The following is a 16,336-nucleotide window of genomic DNA, read 5'->3' on the forward strand; positions in this document are numbered from 1 at the left end:
ATAGACCAATTTATCGGTACATCTTCTTTACTTCAAATGTGTGCTGTAAATGCGGAGCTAGTCGATCAATTTACACAGCCTAAAGTTGATCATTTGTTTGAATATATGGAGACGATCGGCTTGTATCTGTAAAATGAATGAAAAATGTTCATTCTCTTTGTTTTTGAGGTTCTCCTCGTATGCACCTTTTTGAAGATTTTCAGATTGCTGGGCCTCTTGGCACATTCATCATCATCATCATCATTTCGGAAGATGAAAAGAAATCTCAACCCAGGAGTTGGCTGAGTTACGGATCACGTAACTTACAGATCCGGTGGCTGCCAACTCCCATTGCTTGTATTTCAATGCTTTTTTTCTCTTCTCAGAACACATGGCTGCCGACCATTGGGTGTGTATGTTACATAATTCGTAACATTGCAACCTCCCTCAACCCAACATGATAAGACTATGCAAAATTACTAATTTACAATTTCTTCTGATAAGTTGTTGAACAACAATGAGGACGGTGGTGTAATTTAGCAAGTCAACTTAATTTGTCGTATCCCAGAGACTTCGTGGCTCTTGCCTCTTTGCTTCTTATTAGTACCGTTAAAGTCATGAGTTGGACTTAAACTTGTAACTCCTCCCTTGACTCCTTCATATCTGTGTGAGTGGACTGAATTCCTCTGCTCAAACCAGAAATGCAAATGGACGACAGCCGGATCGCGATGAAGGAGAAGTTAGAATTCGTTGGAATCATCAAAGAAGCCTTGAAGATACCCATCAAAAATCCCAAATTTTTCTTCACAATTTTACTCACTTTCTTCCCTTTGTTTTGCTCCTTGTGTTTACACGAGACCATGTTCCAACGCGCCTTGATTGAATCACTCAGATCTCAAGCTGATGACCCTCCTCCCCATGAAGGCTTTGTCATCATCTACAGATCTTCTTGGCCCTCCCCCTCCCTACATGCTTTCAGAGACTGGATTGGCAACTTTATCTCCCGAAAACTCCTAGTGCAAAGTTTCACGTTCTTGGCAATCATTCATCTCTTTGACCTGCTCAACACTATCATCACTGTCAGTACTGCCTCAGCCATTTACGCACAAGAAAAGGAGACGTTGACCAAACCCTTCATCGAGAATAAGGTAGCATTATTCAAGGGCCCTCTGATTACATCCATTTATGCTCTTCTTTTGAATTCACTTGCTTTGGTTGGATTGTTCACTCTGTCGATAAACATCTATCTAATGTGGTCCATCTTCTCCACGTTGACGTATATGTTGGTTTTTGTGGCCTTGTTTACAAAATATATTGAGTGGAGTGCTGTTTGGAATACGGGCATTGTGATATCAATATTGGAACAGAACAAGCATGGGGATGTGGCTCTAGGGGTTTCGGCTTATATCAGTAGAGGCAGCAGGAAGCGTGGGTTTCTCATAATGCTTGTGTTCTTTGCTTGGAGCTTTGGTTTGAGATTATCAAGTCTCTGTGTTGGCTGGCAAAAGGGTAATGTGGTGATTGAAGTCATTCTTGCGCAGGCTTGTTTGGATTGTTTGGGGAGCGTGATGAAGTGGGTGGCTTTTATGATTTATTTCTACGATTGTAAGAAGCGATTTATAGAGAAGAAGTTTGATGGGTCAGCAGAGGGGAAAGCTTGAATCTATGTATGTAATTGTATGCAATTTGATTTATTACATAATAACATTTTAATTGTTAGTCCTGACATCCCATTTGTCATACACACGGGTTTTATTTGATAAAATCTATAAATTGTTCGATAAAGTATATGTTATCGTTCTGTTTTTCTGAATATTCCGCTTTGTCTCCACATATTAATTTTTTAAATCAAAGTTGGTTGGTTCGAGTGGTTCGGTATTTTCACTCTTTAAGAGAGATCAGGAGTTTAAGTCATGTTCTCGTATGAAGTCACTACTTTGACTAGCACTTTACCCCTTACGGGCCGACCCGGTGCGAGCGGAGATTAGTCTGGGTTGTGGTACGAACTTAAAGGTATCTCCCACAGTTATGATCAACTCATAGTTATCTCGTGGTTCAGACAAAAAATAATAATTTTTTAAAGTTTGAAACTATATAAAATAACAAGTACATAAATAAATAAATCTGCTTCAACATATCAAAAATTGAAGTTCAGTTTGAAAATATGAATGGATCAAAAGTTGAAATTGAGTTTCTAAATCTAAAATATATAAAACAATAAATAAACATATACAATACTGGGGATTCACCTACAGTATCACAGTGGTACTGTATCACTGTTTTTGTCTTTTGTGCTAGCAGTGCGGTCAATTTTCATAGAACCCCTTTTACTCATTTTTATTTTAACTTTGCTTCACAAATATTAAGTTAATTTCTCTCAAAACTATGAATTCTTCAACGGCCGATCAACGGCAAATCGGCTCCCCTGATGGCTGTGGTTGGTCGGAAAAGATAGAGGGAATTGTGGGGAACAAAACCCAATTGGTTCCGTCACCGGAAACCGGTGAAATCGCGATGAATTGAAGTGGCGATTCCGCGGTTTTTCAAGGCTTCGATCGACAACTTTCCAAACGGTTTCATGTGATAAGGATGACATGGATATGATCGGTGTCGCACGAGCTTCCTATCGATACCAACCTTCACCGGTATAGTGCCCGGAAAAGGAAACGGAATCTGGGTCGAGTTCGAGGGTTCAGGTCAAACCGATTCTTTTTTGCAACAAGGATGGCATGAAGATGACTGGCGTCGCACGAGCTTCCGATCGATACCAACCTTGGTCGGAGGAGTGGTCAGAAACGGAAACGAAATCCGGGTCGGGTTCGTGGGTATTGTGATAAAGAGAGGGGTATTGTGATGTATGTGCAATATAGAATAAAAATGTATAAATAGTAAATAGTTTAAGGTGCTAACTAAAATGTTTATATGGATACAATAAAAATTAACTTAATATTTGTAAAGCAAAGATTAAATAAAATTGAGTAAAAGCGGTTCTATGAAAATTTACAATTGTGCTGGCACAAAAGACAAAAACAGTGGTGCGGTACCACTGTGGTACCGTAGCTTGATCCCAATACTGGAGAAATTATTTAATGACTTATCCCTTAGTTTATTAAAATAAGTTGTCCTATTAAATTTAAAGAGACTCTACTATGATACAGGAATTTTAACTTGCTTATGATGCGGGACAGTTCATGTGGTGAGTTCTTATTGGCCTAATTATGACTCACAACATAGCTTGACTAATGAAAACTCACCACATGTACTATTACACACAATAACGTGGCCAAGGACGCACTAGAATAAGAAAATTAGAATAAAATATATTATTTAAGAAACAATGAGCTTTAAATTATAAGATGTTATAAGTTACCCTCCATATAAAAATAGGATCCGGCTACAGTACCACAGTGATACCGTGCCACTTCTTTTGTTTTTTATGGCTGTGTTATTGTAAATTTTCATATAACCTATTTCATTCATTTTTATTTAAACTTTGTTTCACAAATATTAAGTTAATTTCTCCCAAACCCGTGAATCCTTCAACGGCCGATCAACGGCAAATCAACTCCTTCGGTGGTTGTGGCTGGTTGTAAAAGACAGAGAGAATTGAGGGGAACAAAACCCAGGTGGTGGCGTCACCGGAAACCGGCAAAATCGTGGCGAATTGAAGCGGCTTTTCACGGCTTCGATCGGCAGCTTTTCAAACACTTTCCGGCGACAAGGATGGCATGGAGATGACCGGCATCGCACGAGCTTCCGATCGGTACCAACCTTGGCCGGTGGAGTGGCTGGAAACGGAAACGGAAACGGCATGCGGGTCGGGTTTGCAGGTTCGATTTGACCCAATTCTTTTTGCTACAAGGATGACATAGAGATGACCGGCGTCGCACGATCTTTCGATTGGTACCAACCTTGGCTGGTGGAGTGGTCGGAAATGAAAACGGAATCCGGGTTGGGTTTACGAGTTCGGGTCAATCCAATTCTTTTCCTTGTCAATTATTTAATCTCAAAATTATAAAGAGTGGGGTATTGTGATATAGGTATAATATAGAATAAAAATTTATAAATAATAAATAACACAAGGTGCTAACTAAAATATTTATATGAATGTAGTAAAAATTAACTTAATATTTATAAAGTAAAGCTTAAATAAAAATGAATGAAGGGAGTTAAATGAAAATTTATAATAACACAGTCATAAAAAATAAAAGAAGTGGCACGGTACTACTGTGATACCGTAGCCGGATCCATAAAAATAATACAAGTCCCATCGCCTGTTAAAATTTTTAAAAATTTTTGAATGGAGTGTAAGTTACTAACTTAGCAATTGATAAATTATAAAAATAAAAACAAAATATCAGGGAAAAAAATCCAAATACGTCGGCGTTTCACCAAAAAAAATTTTCCCCTCTTTTAAAGCAAAATCCCTAACGCCCAAACAGATCTTCTCTCAGAGCTGAAGCTCAAAAAAGAATGGCGAACCGTACGGACCCAGCAGCGAAGAGCATACGAGGAACGAACCCGCAAAATCTAGTGGAAAAGATCGTACGGTCGAAGATTTACCAAAACACCTACTGGAAAGAACAATGTTTCGGATTAACGGCGGAGACGTTGGTGGACAAAGCCATGGAACTCGACCACCTCGGCGGAACCTTCGGTGGAAACCGTAAGCCGACGCCGTTTATGTGCCTAGTCATGAAAATGCTCCAGATCCAGCCCGAGAAAGATATCGTCGTTGAATTCATCAAAAATGACGATTACAAGTAAGTAAACCCTAAATCAAAACCGCAAGTTTATCTTATTTTCTCGGTTTGTTTGTTTGTTTGTTTGTTTTTAGGGTTTTTGTTAATTAATTAATTTATTTTTTTCAATTGCAGATATGTCCGTGTTCTGGGTGCATTTTACTTGCGGCTTACGGGGACTGATATTGATATTTATCGTTACCTGGAGCCCTTGTATAATGATTATCGGAAATTGAGGCAAAAATCTGGTGATGGGAGATTTATTTTGACGCATGTGGATGAAGTGATTGATGAACTTTTGACAAAAGATTATTCGTGTGACATTGCCTTGCCTCGCATTAAGAAAAGGTAATTTTTTTTAGATGTTGATTTATTCGCAAGTTGCTAGTATTGTTCTTTTGTCTGTTATGATTGTATCGGTATTGGTTGAATATGCATTAGAAGTTTTGGTGATTGCTGCATTGGAATCTGTTATAAGAAATGTTATATGTTGTGTGTTGGATAACAGATGGTATTTAACGGAAATTTGGGAAGATTTTGGTAAAGATTATTTTAGGATTTTCTTTTTAATAAAATTTCTCTTATGATTTGCTTGTTTTCTGTTTCTTATCCTGTAGATGGAATCTTGAGACTGTTGGTGCTCTGGAACCTAGAAAAAGTGTTTTAGAAGATGATTTTGAAGAAGAAGAAGAGAAAGAGGAGAATGATCAGCTAGATGATGGATTAGAAGACGGCGCCTATGAAAGGGTTGGCACTTGTTTCCTGCTGCATGATCTTCTTTCCACTGCTTTCATTATATAAAAATTCCTTTTTCTGACATGTTCTTTTATGTTAACAGGATTACCACCACGGGCGAAGTCCAACAAGGGAAAGAGATAGAGATAGAAGGCGTGACAGTTACAGATACAGGTACGAACTATTGATCTCCTTCTGCTTTCTTTGTTTCTTCTCAACATGTCATATGGAATTATATTTTTTTTTTAATTTTAATTTTCTTGTTTATCATTTGCCTCTGGCAGAATGTTTTATTATCTTGTAGATTTTCTACTACGAAGTTGATATGTGTGATCATTCTAAGTTATTGCTGAAAAGTAAAATTTTTCAGTCATCAATTAGAAGTCTTAAGTCTGATGAAGATGACCTTGAGACACAATGCCATGACATCACATACGTTTATGCATTCTTATTATATATTCTTGCAGGAGAAGAGAAAAAAGACTTGTTGAAAATTAACTTAGTCTTCTGAAAAAATGACACTAAAGAATGAAGATAAATGTGCTGTATACCGCAACTATTATTATTACTACTTTTTTGGGGTTAAAAACTCAGCACCTTCTGTGGGTTGTTTTAAACTTAGTGGCATGTGATGAGGAACTATTTGATAGACCAACATGAACCAACAGGTTTGGTGGATTGCTTCAGAATTAAGTTTTAAGGTGTCCGGTAAATTAGTCTCTTGCTAAACCCAGGAGCTTCTTGTGTTGCTAGTTTGTTGGTGGAAGCTGTTATATGGAATTTTAGTATCTTGGCATATGTAAATAGCGCATCAAACCATTATGTTTTCACATTGGCATTTAACGCCATGGTGGATTAAAACAGCTTCCTATAGTAATATCATATGATCCTGCCAGGTTTCTCTGTACTGACAGTGTACAGTGAGAAGTATGATGGATCAAACAATATTATTGCTTGTTATTTATTATCTGTTGCTGTTTGACTTTTGAATTTTTGTTACATACCATTTTTGGTGAATGGAGTGACAACCGTTTGCCTTTGTGACAGCATGGCATAATGTCAGATGGAACATAGGTTTATGAATGCCTCAAATATTTTGCTAGATGGAAGTTCAGGGTCATTTGTGTTTTCTTTTCTCAGGGATCGGGACTATGATAGAGATTATGACAGGGACCGAGGACGTGGTCGAGAAAGAGATAGAGATAGAGACAGAGACAGGGACAGGGAAAGAGACAGGGATAGGAACCGCTATCGCTTGCGGGACGATAGGGAGTATGGTCGTGAAAGGGATCGAGATAGAGAGAGGGAAGGAAGGGATCGAGAGAGGCGAGATAGGGATCGTGGGAGGCGGAGAAGCCGTTCAAGGAGCAGAAGCAGGAGTAGGGATCGCAAGAGACATGCTCGCAGTAGCATGAGTCCTAGAAGAGATAGGGATGAACCGGAGGATGTGGGCACCCGAGCAGAGCCAAAGAAGAAGAAAGAGAAGAAGGAAAAGAAGGATGATGGAACAGACCACCCAGATCCAGAAATTGCTGAAGCTAACAGGATCCGAGCATCACTTGGGTTGAAACCATTGAAGCTATAATCACGAAATTGAGGATGATGTGTTTTGTTATCTTGGCTCTTCAGCAGCTTTGGCTGTCAGAACTGCATGTATACATTAGAAAGTGTATATTGAGGATTTGTGTTGTACTTTTTTGCTCCTATCTTAATGAACTGTGTTGAATCCATATTCAGCTATATGCTTTACGGTATCAAATCTTATTGACGCTCATTTGAAATTATATTGGAGTTGGGTTCAAATGGAAAGCAGACAAACACAACCCATTGGCAGGAAAACTTGGTGAGAGTTTTTAATTTTCGTGGCTCTCCTACATTGCAACAGCATTTCAAAGCTATAACATTTCAAACACCTAATAAAACCAAAAGAAACCCAAGAGATGAAAAGGGAAAGTTATTTTTGCGTAATTATGGAATGTTTTCTGGTAACAAAATGCCATCTTTATCATACTTCAGGGTGCCTGACTGATGCAGTGGCCTGCATTTCTCTCCCATTAGGATCCTCTTCTTGCATAGCACCTCATCTGCTCTCTGTTCCCTTTTTCCCTCTTCTTCAAACAGCCCAATCAGATTCTTTCTCATAGACCTATCCCTGTTCAACTTCTGGCGGGAGGTCAGTATTCTTGCTGGAACCCTCGCCAATTCAGGTGACCTTTCCAGTTTCCCGGACACAAAATCAGTTGCTGCAACCCCCTTTGCACTACTTAAACTTCTTCTAGAGTTGCCTCTACACAGAGAAAATCGATCCTTCTTTCTGTTGAAGAGACTTTTCGAAGGCAGTTGCTCTCCATTATCAAGTCTCTTTTTCTTTCCTCCCTCTTGAAACACCAAAATGTTCTTCATCTTCGGCAATGCCACATCTGCAACATCTTTAGGTTGCTTACCTTCACCATTACCACCCCTTTCACTGCCTTTGCTCACACTCTCAACTGATCCCACATCACCAAATCCAACCTTTCCCCCATTGCTGAAAGCCTTACTATTTTTGCCGGCTCTCGAAGAGCAAGTCTCTTCTCTTTTCTTGTGACTAAAAACCTTGCTGAAAATCAAACCAACTTTCTTTGCGAAAAGCTTTTCCGGTGCATTACCACGGTTCTTCGTGCTGTCATTGCACTGATCACTGCTTCTTTTCCGTATGCTCTTCCCCAAAGCCTTAGGAATCTTGATTCTTATCTTTGGCTGAGCAATTGAAATACTAAAGAAGTATGCCAATGGAGATTTTGGTGCATTGCATGGATCAACAAGAACCCGACAAGCCTTATCAGCAGCTGCATTTTCACGACTTTGTTCTTCAACTGTATTCATTTTTTGCAGTGAATTTGCCATTGTTGCTAACTTCCAATGCAAAGCTCTCTAACCAATTCAAATATTGATCAAATGGAGACATGTACGTGGGTTAAGAAGTTGCATTTTTTATGGGATTTTGCATCTTTGATTTTCCATAATTCTCTCTTAATACGTGATCAATTTTACTTTAAACTGGGTTTAAATTTGAGGGCTAATTAGTAATTAGAAGCTTGAAGATAGAATAATGCTTGTCAAATTAAAATTTGAAATGTCACTAACGGAATTTCTTTCTCAACACTATCCCAGCATTTACTTTTTGTCACGTACGTATCACCTCCTCATTGTGAAGTCTTAAAAATCTTTTACATTAAAATGGCTTAATTTTGCTAATTTTCACCATTGAGATTGTGAACAAAGTCTAAACCATGAAGTATGTTACATAAGAACTAGCATTGTTGCATTTCATTTTGTTTATTATCCCACGTTAATTTATTTATTTTCTTAATTATTTTAGAAAAATAAATTGCCATAATAGTGATAAAAAAATGGGTTATTATCGTTTCACTGCTTCAAAAATTGAAAAATACCAAATGACTACAAGAAATATTATCCCCTATCATTTTCTTACTATATCTTTACAAAAATATCATTTTACTACTTTTCGTTAGTTGACTAACAAAATATCAATTTTACCCTTCGTGATAAAAAAAAATACTTGAAGCTTATTTACAAAATCAGTGCTTCCACATTTATTTGATCATCCAAATTTTATTTCCAACATTAGGATATAAGAATGGAATCATTAATAAGATAAATTTGTAATCCATATTAGGGGTGGGCATCAGTTCGATTTCAGGATAAATTTTTGGTTTCGGTTCGGTTCGGGTCCTAAATTCAAAAAATCCGTTTGGTTTTTAGAGAAAATAAAAACCGAACTGGAATCGATAGTTCGGTTCGGTTCGGTTTCAGTTCAACTTTAGCTTTTCGGTTCGGTTTCGGTTTTTCGGTAACGGTTCACTTAACGGGTCGAATTAACAAATCGGTTTTTCGGTTTATCTTAACTTGCACATAAGGCCTCTATAATCAATGTATAATCAACAAAAAAATAATTTATAAATTTGTATAAGCAAAAAAAAAATTGCAAAAGTTTGGACTAAACGGAATAATTTTTAGAATCATTGTCACTTTTTTAATATCAAAACTTTTGGCTCAAAACGTTAATAAAATAAAATAAGTTTGTGTGCCATAATATAACTTATCAAAAACCTAGGGATTCGAATGTTATCTTGACTAAAAGTCAAGGACCCTTTTGAAAAATTTGCAAAATATGTTAGGCCATGAAAGAATTTCTATATGCAAATATTTTCTAAATATTGTCATACTAAAATTTTATAAAAGAGAGGGACCCAAATGATATTATCGGTTCGGTTCGGATTTTTAAAAGTTTGATCCAAAAACCGAATCGAATAAAAAAAAAAACTAAATCGAATTTTGATATTCAATTTTTTGAAATAAAAAAACTGAATCGAAACCGAAAAAACGAACCGAATCGAATTTTTTTCGGTTTTGGTTCGGTTTTGCCCACCCCTAATCCATATATCATAATTCCAGCAAAAAGAATTATGTTGGTATTTTGTATCCATTTTTATAAATGAATTACAAATTTATCTTATTAATGATTCCATTTTTATATCTTAATGTTGGAAATGAAACTTGGATGATCGAATAAATGTAAAAGAGTTAATTTTGTAAATAAGTTTCAAGTATTTTTTTTTTTATCATGAAAGGTAAAATTGATATTTTGTTAGTCAACTAACCGGTCAACTAACGGTTATAACGGAAAAGTAGTAAAATTATATTTTTGTAAAGATATAGTAGGAAAATGATAGGAGACAATATTTGTTATAGTCATTTGATATTTTTCAATTTTTGAAGTAGTAAAATGATAATAACCCTAAAAAAATTATAAACAAATAATGAGTGTCTAGGTAAATGAACCATCAAATATCAAGAAAATACTTATTATTTCACGTTATTAACTTATTATTAAATATTATAAAATAATCAACTTAAATAAACATGAAATTACGGTGTACAAAAATCTAAATAATAAAACGAGAAATTGAATTTTAAACAATTTATTATATTAAATTATTAATATGAATTGTTTTTTCCCACATAAAAAGAGAAATGGGCCAAAAAATTATAATTTTAAACCCAATATATCCATTGGGCCTATTCCTAACCGAAAACGAAATCCGAAAATCAGACGAAGCAATTTTACAAATCTGTAAAACCCTAGACTTGCTTTTTTATCTTCTACAAAGAAGTGCAAGCAGCCACGCTCATCTCTCTCTCTCTGCAGGTGGGTCTCTCTCAGTGTCTCTGCAGGTGGGTCTCTCTCGCTATGGTTTCCTCTCTCTGTCTATAGTCGCAGCTCTGTCGTGTATTTTTTTTGGTTAAATAAAGGATCATAAATTTACGTTTTCTTAAAAAAAAATTTTTTTTTTTGAACCATTACGTTTTTGCGATTGTTTTATCGACGTAATTTGAAGAGTTCTTAACACTAGAGCTTTTTAGATCTGGGTTTCGTTCATTATTAATGTAAAGTTTGATTTTTTTTTCTATTCATCGTACTGCGAGTAAATTGGCGAGTTGTGTGTTAGATTTAGCGCTGCGGGTTTTTAGAAGATTTAAATTGATTGAATAGAAGATCGTTTTACCTTTTTATATTATATTTCTCTGGAGAATTAGGTTTTGCTTCTCAAGTTGCATTGTGGTCTGCTGATGGCAAATATCTTTTTTGGTTTAATTATTATTTTGCTTTGTCTGTAATATTGCTTAGGTTTCGATTGAGACATTTAGATTTCTCTGTTGGTTGGGCTGCAAAATTTAGATCACTTATGTCGACTTATGCCAAACCTGAGGCAGCATTGAATCAAGCTGAAGGTCAGATCTTCAAATTTATTACTGTTTTGTATCTTTTGTCCCTTAATTGGTGGAATTATGTATATGTTTGTGCAATTTTTTTTTATCTGTTTTGTGGTATGTTTTGGTGCAGCATTGATCAATGTTGGACAGAAGCAAGATGCCTTACAAGTTCTCCATGATTTGATAACTTCTAAAAGACACCGGGCATGGCAAAAGATACTTGAGAAGATAATGTTCAAGTATGTTGAGCTTTGCGTTGACATGCGAAGAGGCAAGTTTGCAAAGGATGGTTTAATTCAATATCGAATTGTTTGTCAACAAGTGAACGTGACTTCCTTGGAGGAGGTCATCAAGCACTTCATGCATCTGTCCACTGAGAAGGCAGAGCAGGCTCGTAGTCAGGCACAAGCTCTAGAAGAAGCTCTTGATGTTGATGACCTTGAAGCAGATAAAAGGCCAGAAGATCTAATGCTTAGTTATGTAAGTGGGGAGAAGGGAAAGGATAGGTCTGATCGTGAACTTGTTACACCTTGGTTCAAGTTTTTGTGGGAGACTTATAGAACAGTGCTTGAAATATTGCGGAACAACTCAAAGTTGGAGGCACTATATGCGGTATTTTCTGCTTGAACTTGAATTTTGTTTTAGTAAAAAATTAGAAATTAATCAATCTACTTGGTAAATTAGAGAAGAGAAGGAAGTCTAAATGCTTTTGATGTTGTGTAGATGACTGCACACCGTGCCTTCCAATTCTGCAAGCAATACAAGCGCACAACTGAATTTCGCAGGCTTTGTGAAATTATCCGGAACCATTTGTTGAACCTTAACAAGTACAGAGATCAAAGGGATCGTCCTGACCTTTCTTCCCCTGAGAGTTTGCAACTCTATCTGGACACCAGATTTGAGCAGCTGAAGGTTGCTACTGACCTTCAGCTCTGGCAGGTCTGTATGATTTATTTTTCAATGTTTTTTATCGTATGGCTGGAAATTGTCCATCTGTCTTTTTTAATGGACGAAATTGTTCATGTGTATTTTTAATGGACATCTCACTTTTTTTTTCCATCACGTTCTCATTTGTTCTCTGCAGGAAGCGTTTTATTCTGTTGAAGATATACATGGTTTGATGTGCATGGTTAAGAAAACTCCAAAGCCGTCACTGCTAGTTGTTTATTATGCGAAGCTAACAGAGATATTCTGGATATCATCAAGCCATCTTTATCATGCTTATGCATGGTTCAAGCTTTTTACGCTCCAGAAAACATACAATAAGAATTTAAGCCTAAAAGATTTGCAGCTAATAGCATCATCTGTTGTTTTGGCTGCACTTCTAGTGGTTCCTTATGACCGCAGTCGCAGTGCATCTCATTTGGAGCTTGAAAACGAGAAGGATCGGAACTTGAGGATGGCTAATCTTATAGGATTTGAGCTTGATCCTAAATTTGATAGTAGAGAAGCGGTAATCTGATCCATTCAATTTAGCTTCATGCTATTTTTTTATTTAAGCAGCTTTTGTCTGATGATTCCCATTTCTTGCAGCTTTCAAGATCCTCCCTTCTCTCAGAATTGGTAAGTTCAAAGTGATCAGTTTTTATGTGTTTCTATTTACACATACTTGATCTATATGTTCACTTCACTTCCTAGAACTCCATGCCCTTAAAAGCGGGTAAGAGAGATACAAGTTCTGCCATGCTTAAAAGAAGTCAAAGAAAAGTTATACCTCGTTTGCTATGTTTGAACATTTCTTTGTATGCATATTAGTTTCTGACTTCTGTTTAAATTGGTTGTCTTTTTCATTAGGTGTCCAAAGGTGTTATGAGCTGTGCAACTCAGGAAGTGAAAGACCTTTACAATCTTTTAGAGCATGAATTTCTTCCTCTAGATCTTGCCTCAAAGGTGCAGCCTTTGTTGGCCAAAATCTCAAAGTATGGTGGTAAACTTGCTTCAGCTTCTTCTGTACCGGAAGTGCAACTTTCCCGTTATATTCCTGCTCTTGAAAAGCTTGTTACCCTAAGGGTGCTTCAACAGGTAACTCATTCTATGGTTTATTTTCAAAGTATGTGCATTCTTTTCCTTGTTTTTGGTCATTAACACTTTATGCTTTTCAATTTCTCTTCTTTTCCAGGTGTCGGAGGTGTATCAGATGATGAGAATTGAGAGCTTATCTCAGATGATTCCTTTCTTTGATTTTGCTGTCGTGGAGAAAATTTCTGTTGAAGCTGTGAAACATAATTTCATAGCTATGAAAATTGACCATATGAGAGGTGTTGTAGTTTTTTGTAATTTGGTAAGTCTTGTGCATATACTGTTGGATGACTTGATTACCTATAATATTGTTTTGATCTATAATTTGATTTTGTTATTGTGCGACTGTTTCAGGGCCTTGAATCTGATGGTCTAAGGGATCACCTGACTATTTTTGCTCAGTCTTTAAATAAAGTGCGGGCCTTGATATATCCTCCTGCAAATAAGGCATCAAAGCTAGGTGAAATGTTGGCTGGTTTAGGGGAGATTGTAGATAAGGAACATAAGAGGCTTCTTGCGCGGAAATCAATCATTGAGAAAAGGAAGGAAGAGCATGAACGCCAACTTATTGAAATGGTATTACCATCTAAACTGCATTGATGGCTTGCATTTTTTATTTTTTAATTGTTGGCTTACAATCATGGAATTTAAGTAATTACTTTTTTCGCTTTCAAGGAACGTGAAGAAGAGTCTAGGAGGCTAAAGCAACAGAAGATAACAGAGGAGGCTGAGCAGAAGAGGCTTGCTGCTGAATTTGAGCATAGGAAAAATCAAAGGATCCTCAGAGAAATAGAGGAGCGTGAACTTGAAGAAGCGCAAGCACTGCTTGAAGAAGCTGAGAAGCGCAATAAAAAGAAGGGAGGCAAAAAGCCAATCTTAGAGGGGGTGAGTTAAAATTTGGTTACACGGTATCTTATTTGTATAAGATGGGCAATTTTGACCATTGCATTTTCATTACTATTATTAAATGCAGGAAAAAGTGACAAAACAAACTTTGATGGAGCGAGCCCTGACCGAGCAGCTGAGGGAGAGGCAAGAGATGGAGAAAAAGTTACAAAAACTAGCCAAGACAATGGATTATTTGGAAAGAGCAAAAAGAGAAGAGGCTGCCCCCTTGATTGATGCTGCTTTCCAACAACGGTTGGAGGAGGAGAAGGTGCTTCATGAACGTGAACAACAGGTATGTATTTGTTTCGTCGTTAACATTTGATAAATATGCCTATTGTTCAAGCTTTTCCTTTCAATTTTTTCACAGTATTTTAAATGATGATGTCATTTTCTGTGATAATGTGCTTCTCTTCAACTGAGCGTGTCTCTGTGTTTGATATACGTAATTGTTGCCCTTTAAGAGGAAGTCTCAATTTTGTTTTCTGGCTTTGCAGCTAGAGGTTGAGTTGAGCCGGCAGCGACATGATGGAGACCTGAGGGAAAAGTATAGGCTTTCAAGGATGTTGGACAACAAGGTGTGTACCCTGAATGGAGAGTTCTATTGTTATAAGATATAATTTGTCTTTTGCCTGTCCATACAACTCCTTTGGACTGTTGGCTGGCTTGTTGACATGAAATGGATAGTCAAAGTTGCTGAGATCTGTTATTTCTCAGAACACATTCCAGGAAAGAGTGCTGAACCGTCGAAGAGTTGAGGTCGACAGGCGCAAAGTGGAGAGGGAGGAAAGAATCAGCCTAATTATTAAGGCCCGAAAACAGGAGAGGGAGGCTAAGAGAAAGAAGATATTCTACGTTAGGACCGAAGAAGAGAAAATAAAAAGGCTGCGTGAGGAGGAAGAAGCTCGTAAGCGTGAAGGTATACATATAAATTGATATTTTCTTACAAATCAATTATATTCTTTTGTTCCTCAAGCGTTATATGAGAGAGTTGGAGTGAGATTCCTCTTGTATCTTGAATTCTGAATAGCTCATTTTCTTTGCTCAAAAATAAGCCCCGTAATATATTTTCCCTGGCTCCATGATGAAAAGTTAACAAATAACATTAAGCATAGTAATTATGTCCCTCCAGTATTTCTTGAATTTTTATTTTTATTTTGTATATTTTCTTTTTACTTTTTGGTTTATTTTGCTTATGTTGTTCTGGAACATGCAGAGGCTGAGAAACGAAAGAAGGAAGAAGCTGAACGCCAGGCAAAATTGGATGAGCTTGCTGAAAAACAGAGGCAAAGAGAGCGAGAGCTTGATGAAAAAGAACGACTCAGAAAAGAAGCTATCTTGGGGAGGTCATCTGATGGGGCTTCTAAACCTTTCGAGCCTCCTGTTCGTACATCAGAGCCTGGATCTGCTGCTCCTGCTGCAGCTGCAGCCGCAGCTGCACCAACCTCTGGAAAATACATCCCCAGGCACCTGCGTGCGAAAATGGAAGGTGCAGGTGTAGGTGGGCAATCAGCACCTCCTCAATCTGAGGAGCGGTGGGCTGGCGGTACCAGACCAGAACAATGGGGGCCCAGCAGGCGGACTGACGGTTCCAGTCAGGCTCCACCTGAAGCTGATCGCTGGGGCAGGCCAGATGATCGCTCAGGCCCACCCAGTGATAGGTGGCGTCCTGGTGGGGGCTCAAGGTCATCCTCCACTTGGTCGTCATCCAGACCACCACGTTGACCTCTCCACTTTGATCAAGGATTGCTTCTGGCTGATGCTTAAATTGGGATATCTTGATTTTATGCTGAAATGTCGATGGGTTTTTGTTGATACGAGCTCAAGAGGAAACTTGGGACTTGCTAGAGTTATTTGTTATTCACTTTTTTTTTTCCATTTTTTTTTTTAAATTTTTGGCTTTGTATGGGAAAACCCGAGGATATTTATTGTAGTCCGAAGCAAGCAACTCGAAGATTTTTGACACTCAAAACTTGGTACAGTTGAATTGGCAATGTTTTGCATCAAAAAGCAAGTGAGCTGAGAGCAAATTTTCCTCGGTAGTTCAGAGTGTCTTAGACTCAGTTGTCTGTATGCCAATAAAGTTTTATTGATTTCCTAGCCAACCGTCGAGGGTTGACAAAATGCAAATAGCAGCCAATTTGTTTGTTTTAATCGGTTGGGTAGATTTTTTGGGACATTATTTTTTTAGTCAGGTT

General features: G+C 37.4%; 4 protein-coding genes across 5 annotated transcripts; 3 read left to right on the plus strand and 1 right to left on the minus strand.

The window, feature by feature from the left end:
- Positions 1–592: 592 nt before the first annotated feature.
- On the plus strand, positions 593–1,792 carry LOC102608697 (hypothetical protein). The gene has a single exon (XM_006472089.4). The coding sequence runs from the start codon at positions 681–683 to the stop codon at positions 1,638–1,640; it is 960 nt and encodes a 319-aa protein (XP_006472152.2). The 5' UTR covers positions 593–680; the 3' UTR covers positions 1,641–1,792.
- Positions 1,793–4,413: 2,621 nt separating this feature from the next.
- LOC102608987 (pre-mRNA-splicing factor 38) lies at positions 4,414–7,196 on the plus strand. Its single transcript, XM_006472090.3, has 5 exons — positions 4,414–4,742; positions 4,857–5,069; positions 5,339–5,468; positions 5,560–5,630; positions 6,597–7,196. Exons 1-5 carry the CDS (start codon positions 4,453–4,455, stop codon positions 7,039–7,041), a joined length of 1,149 nt encoding a protein of 382 aa, XP_006472153.2. The 5' UTR covers positions 4,414–4,452; the 3' UTR covers positions 7,042–7,196.
- Positions 7,197–7,288: 92 nt separating this feature from the next.
- Positions 7,289–8,398, minus strand: LOC127902633 (uncharacterized). The gene has a single exon (XM_052442308.1). The coding sequence runs from the start codon at positions 8,340–8,342 to the stop codon at positions 7,425–7,427; it is 918 nt and encodes a 305-aa protein (XP_052298268.1). The 5' UTR covers positions 8,343–8,398; the 3' UTR covers positions 7,289–7,424.
- Positions 8,399–10,536: 2,138 nt separating this feature from the next.
- Positions 10,537–16,180, plus strand: LOC102609271 (eukaryotic translation initiation factor 3 subunit A). 2 transcript variants are annotated; one of them, XM_006472091.3, is made up of 14 exons: positions 10,537–10,694; positions 11,149–11,252; positions 11,365–11,846; positions 11,958–12,173; positions 12,319–12,687; positions 12,768–12,797; positions 13,029–13,256; positions 13,354–13,515; positions 13,608–13,829; positions 13,929–14,138; positions 14,227–14,433; positions 14,636–14,716; positions 14,856–15,057; positions 15,355–16,180. In XM_006472091.3, the coding sequence occupies exons 2-14, from the start codon at positions 11,207–11,209 to the stop codon at positions 15,861–15,863; spliced, it is 2,964 nt and encodes a 987-aa protein (XP_006472154.2). In that variant the 5' UTR covers positions 10,537–10,694; positions 11,149–11,206; the 3' UTR covers positions 15,864–16,180. The 2 variants fall into 2 exon arrangements, with proteins under 2 accessions (XP_006472154.2, XP_006472155.2); XM_006472092.4 differs by having other exon boundaries at positions 10,630–10,668.
- The last annotated feature ends 156 nt before the right edge of the window (positions 16,181–16,336 follow it).

Source organism: Citrus sinensis, chromosome 5, assembly GCF_022201045.2.
Source record: "Citrus sinensis cultivar Valencia sweet orange chromosome 5, DVS_A1.0, whole genome shotgun sequence".
Lineage (NCBI taxonomy): Eukaryota > Viridiplantae > Streptophyta > Magnoliopsida > Sapindales > Rutaceae > Citrus > Citrus sinensis.

Bases quoted from the DNA above. Each gene is read 5' to 3' on its own strand.
- LOC102608697 (XM_006472089.4), top strand. From the start codon at position 681: ATGCAAATGGACGACAGCCGGATCGCGATGAAGGAGAAGTTAGAATTC.
- LOC102608987 (XM_006472090.3), top strand. From the start codon at position 4,453: ATGGCGAACCGTACGGACCCAGCAGCGAAGAGCATACGAGGAACGAAC. The intron at 4,743-4,856 runs GTAAGTAAACCC...TTTCAATTGCAG, and splicing joins ATCAAAAATGACGATTACAA to ATATGTCCGTGTTCTGGGTG. The intron at 5,469-5,559 runs GTTGGCACTTGT...TTATGTTAACAG, and splicing joins AAGACGGCGCCTATGAAAGG to GATTACCACCACGGGCGAAG.
- LOC127902633 (XM_052442308.1), bottom strand. From the start codon at position 8,342: ATGGCAAATTCACTGCAAAAAATGAATACAGTTGAAGAACAAAGTCGT.
- LOC102609271 (XM_006472091.3), top strand. From the start codon at position 11,207: ATGTCGACTTATGCCAAACCTGAGGCAGCATTGAATCAAGCTGAAG. The intron at 11,847-11,957 runs GTATTTTCTGCT...GATGTTGTGTAG, and splicing joins AGTTGGAGGCACTATATGCG to ATGACTGCACACCGTGCCTT. The intron at 13,516-13,607 runs GTAAGTCTTGTG...CGACTGTTTCAG, and splicing joins TTGTAGTTTTTTGTAATTTG to GGCCTTGAATCTGATGGTCT.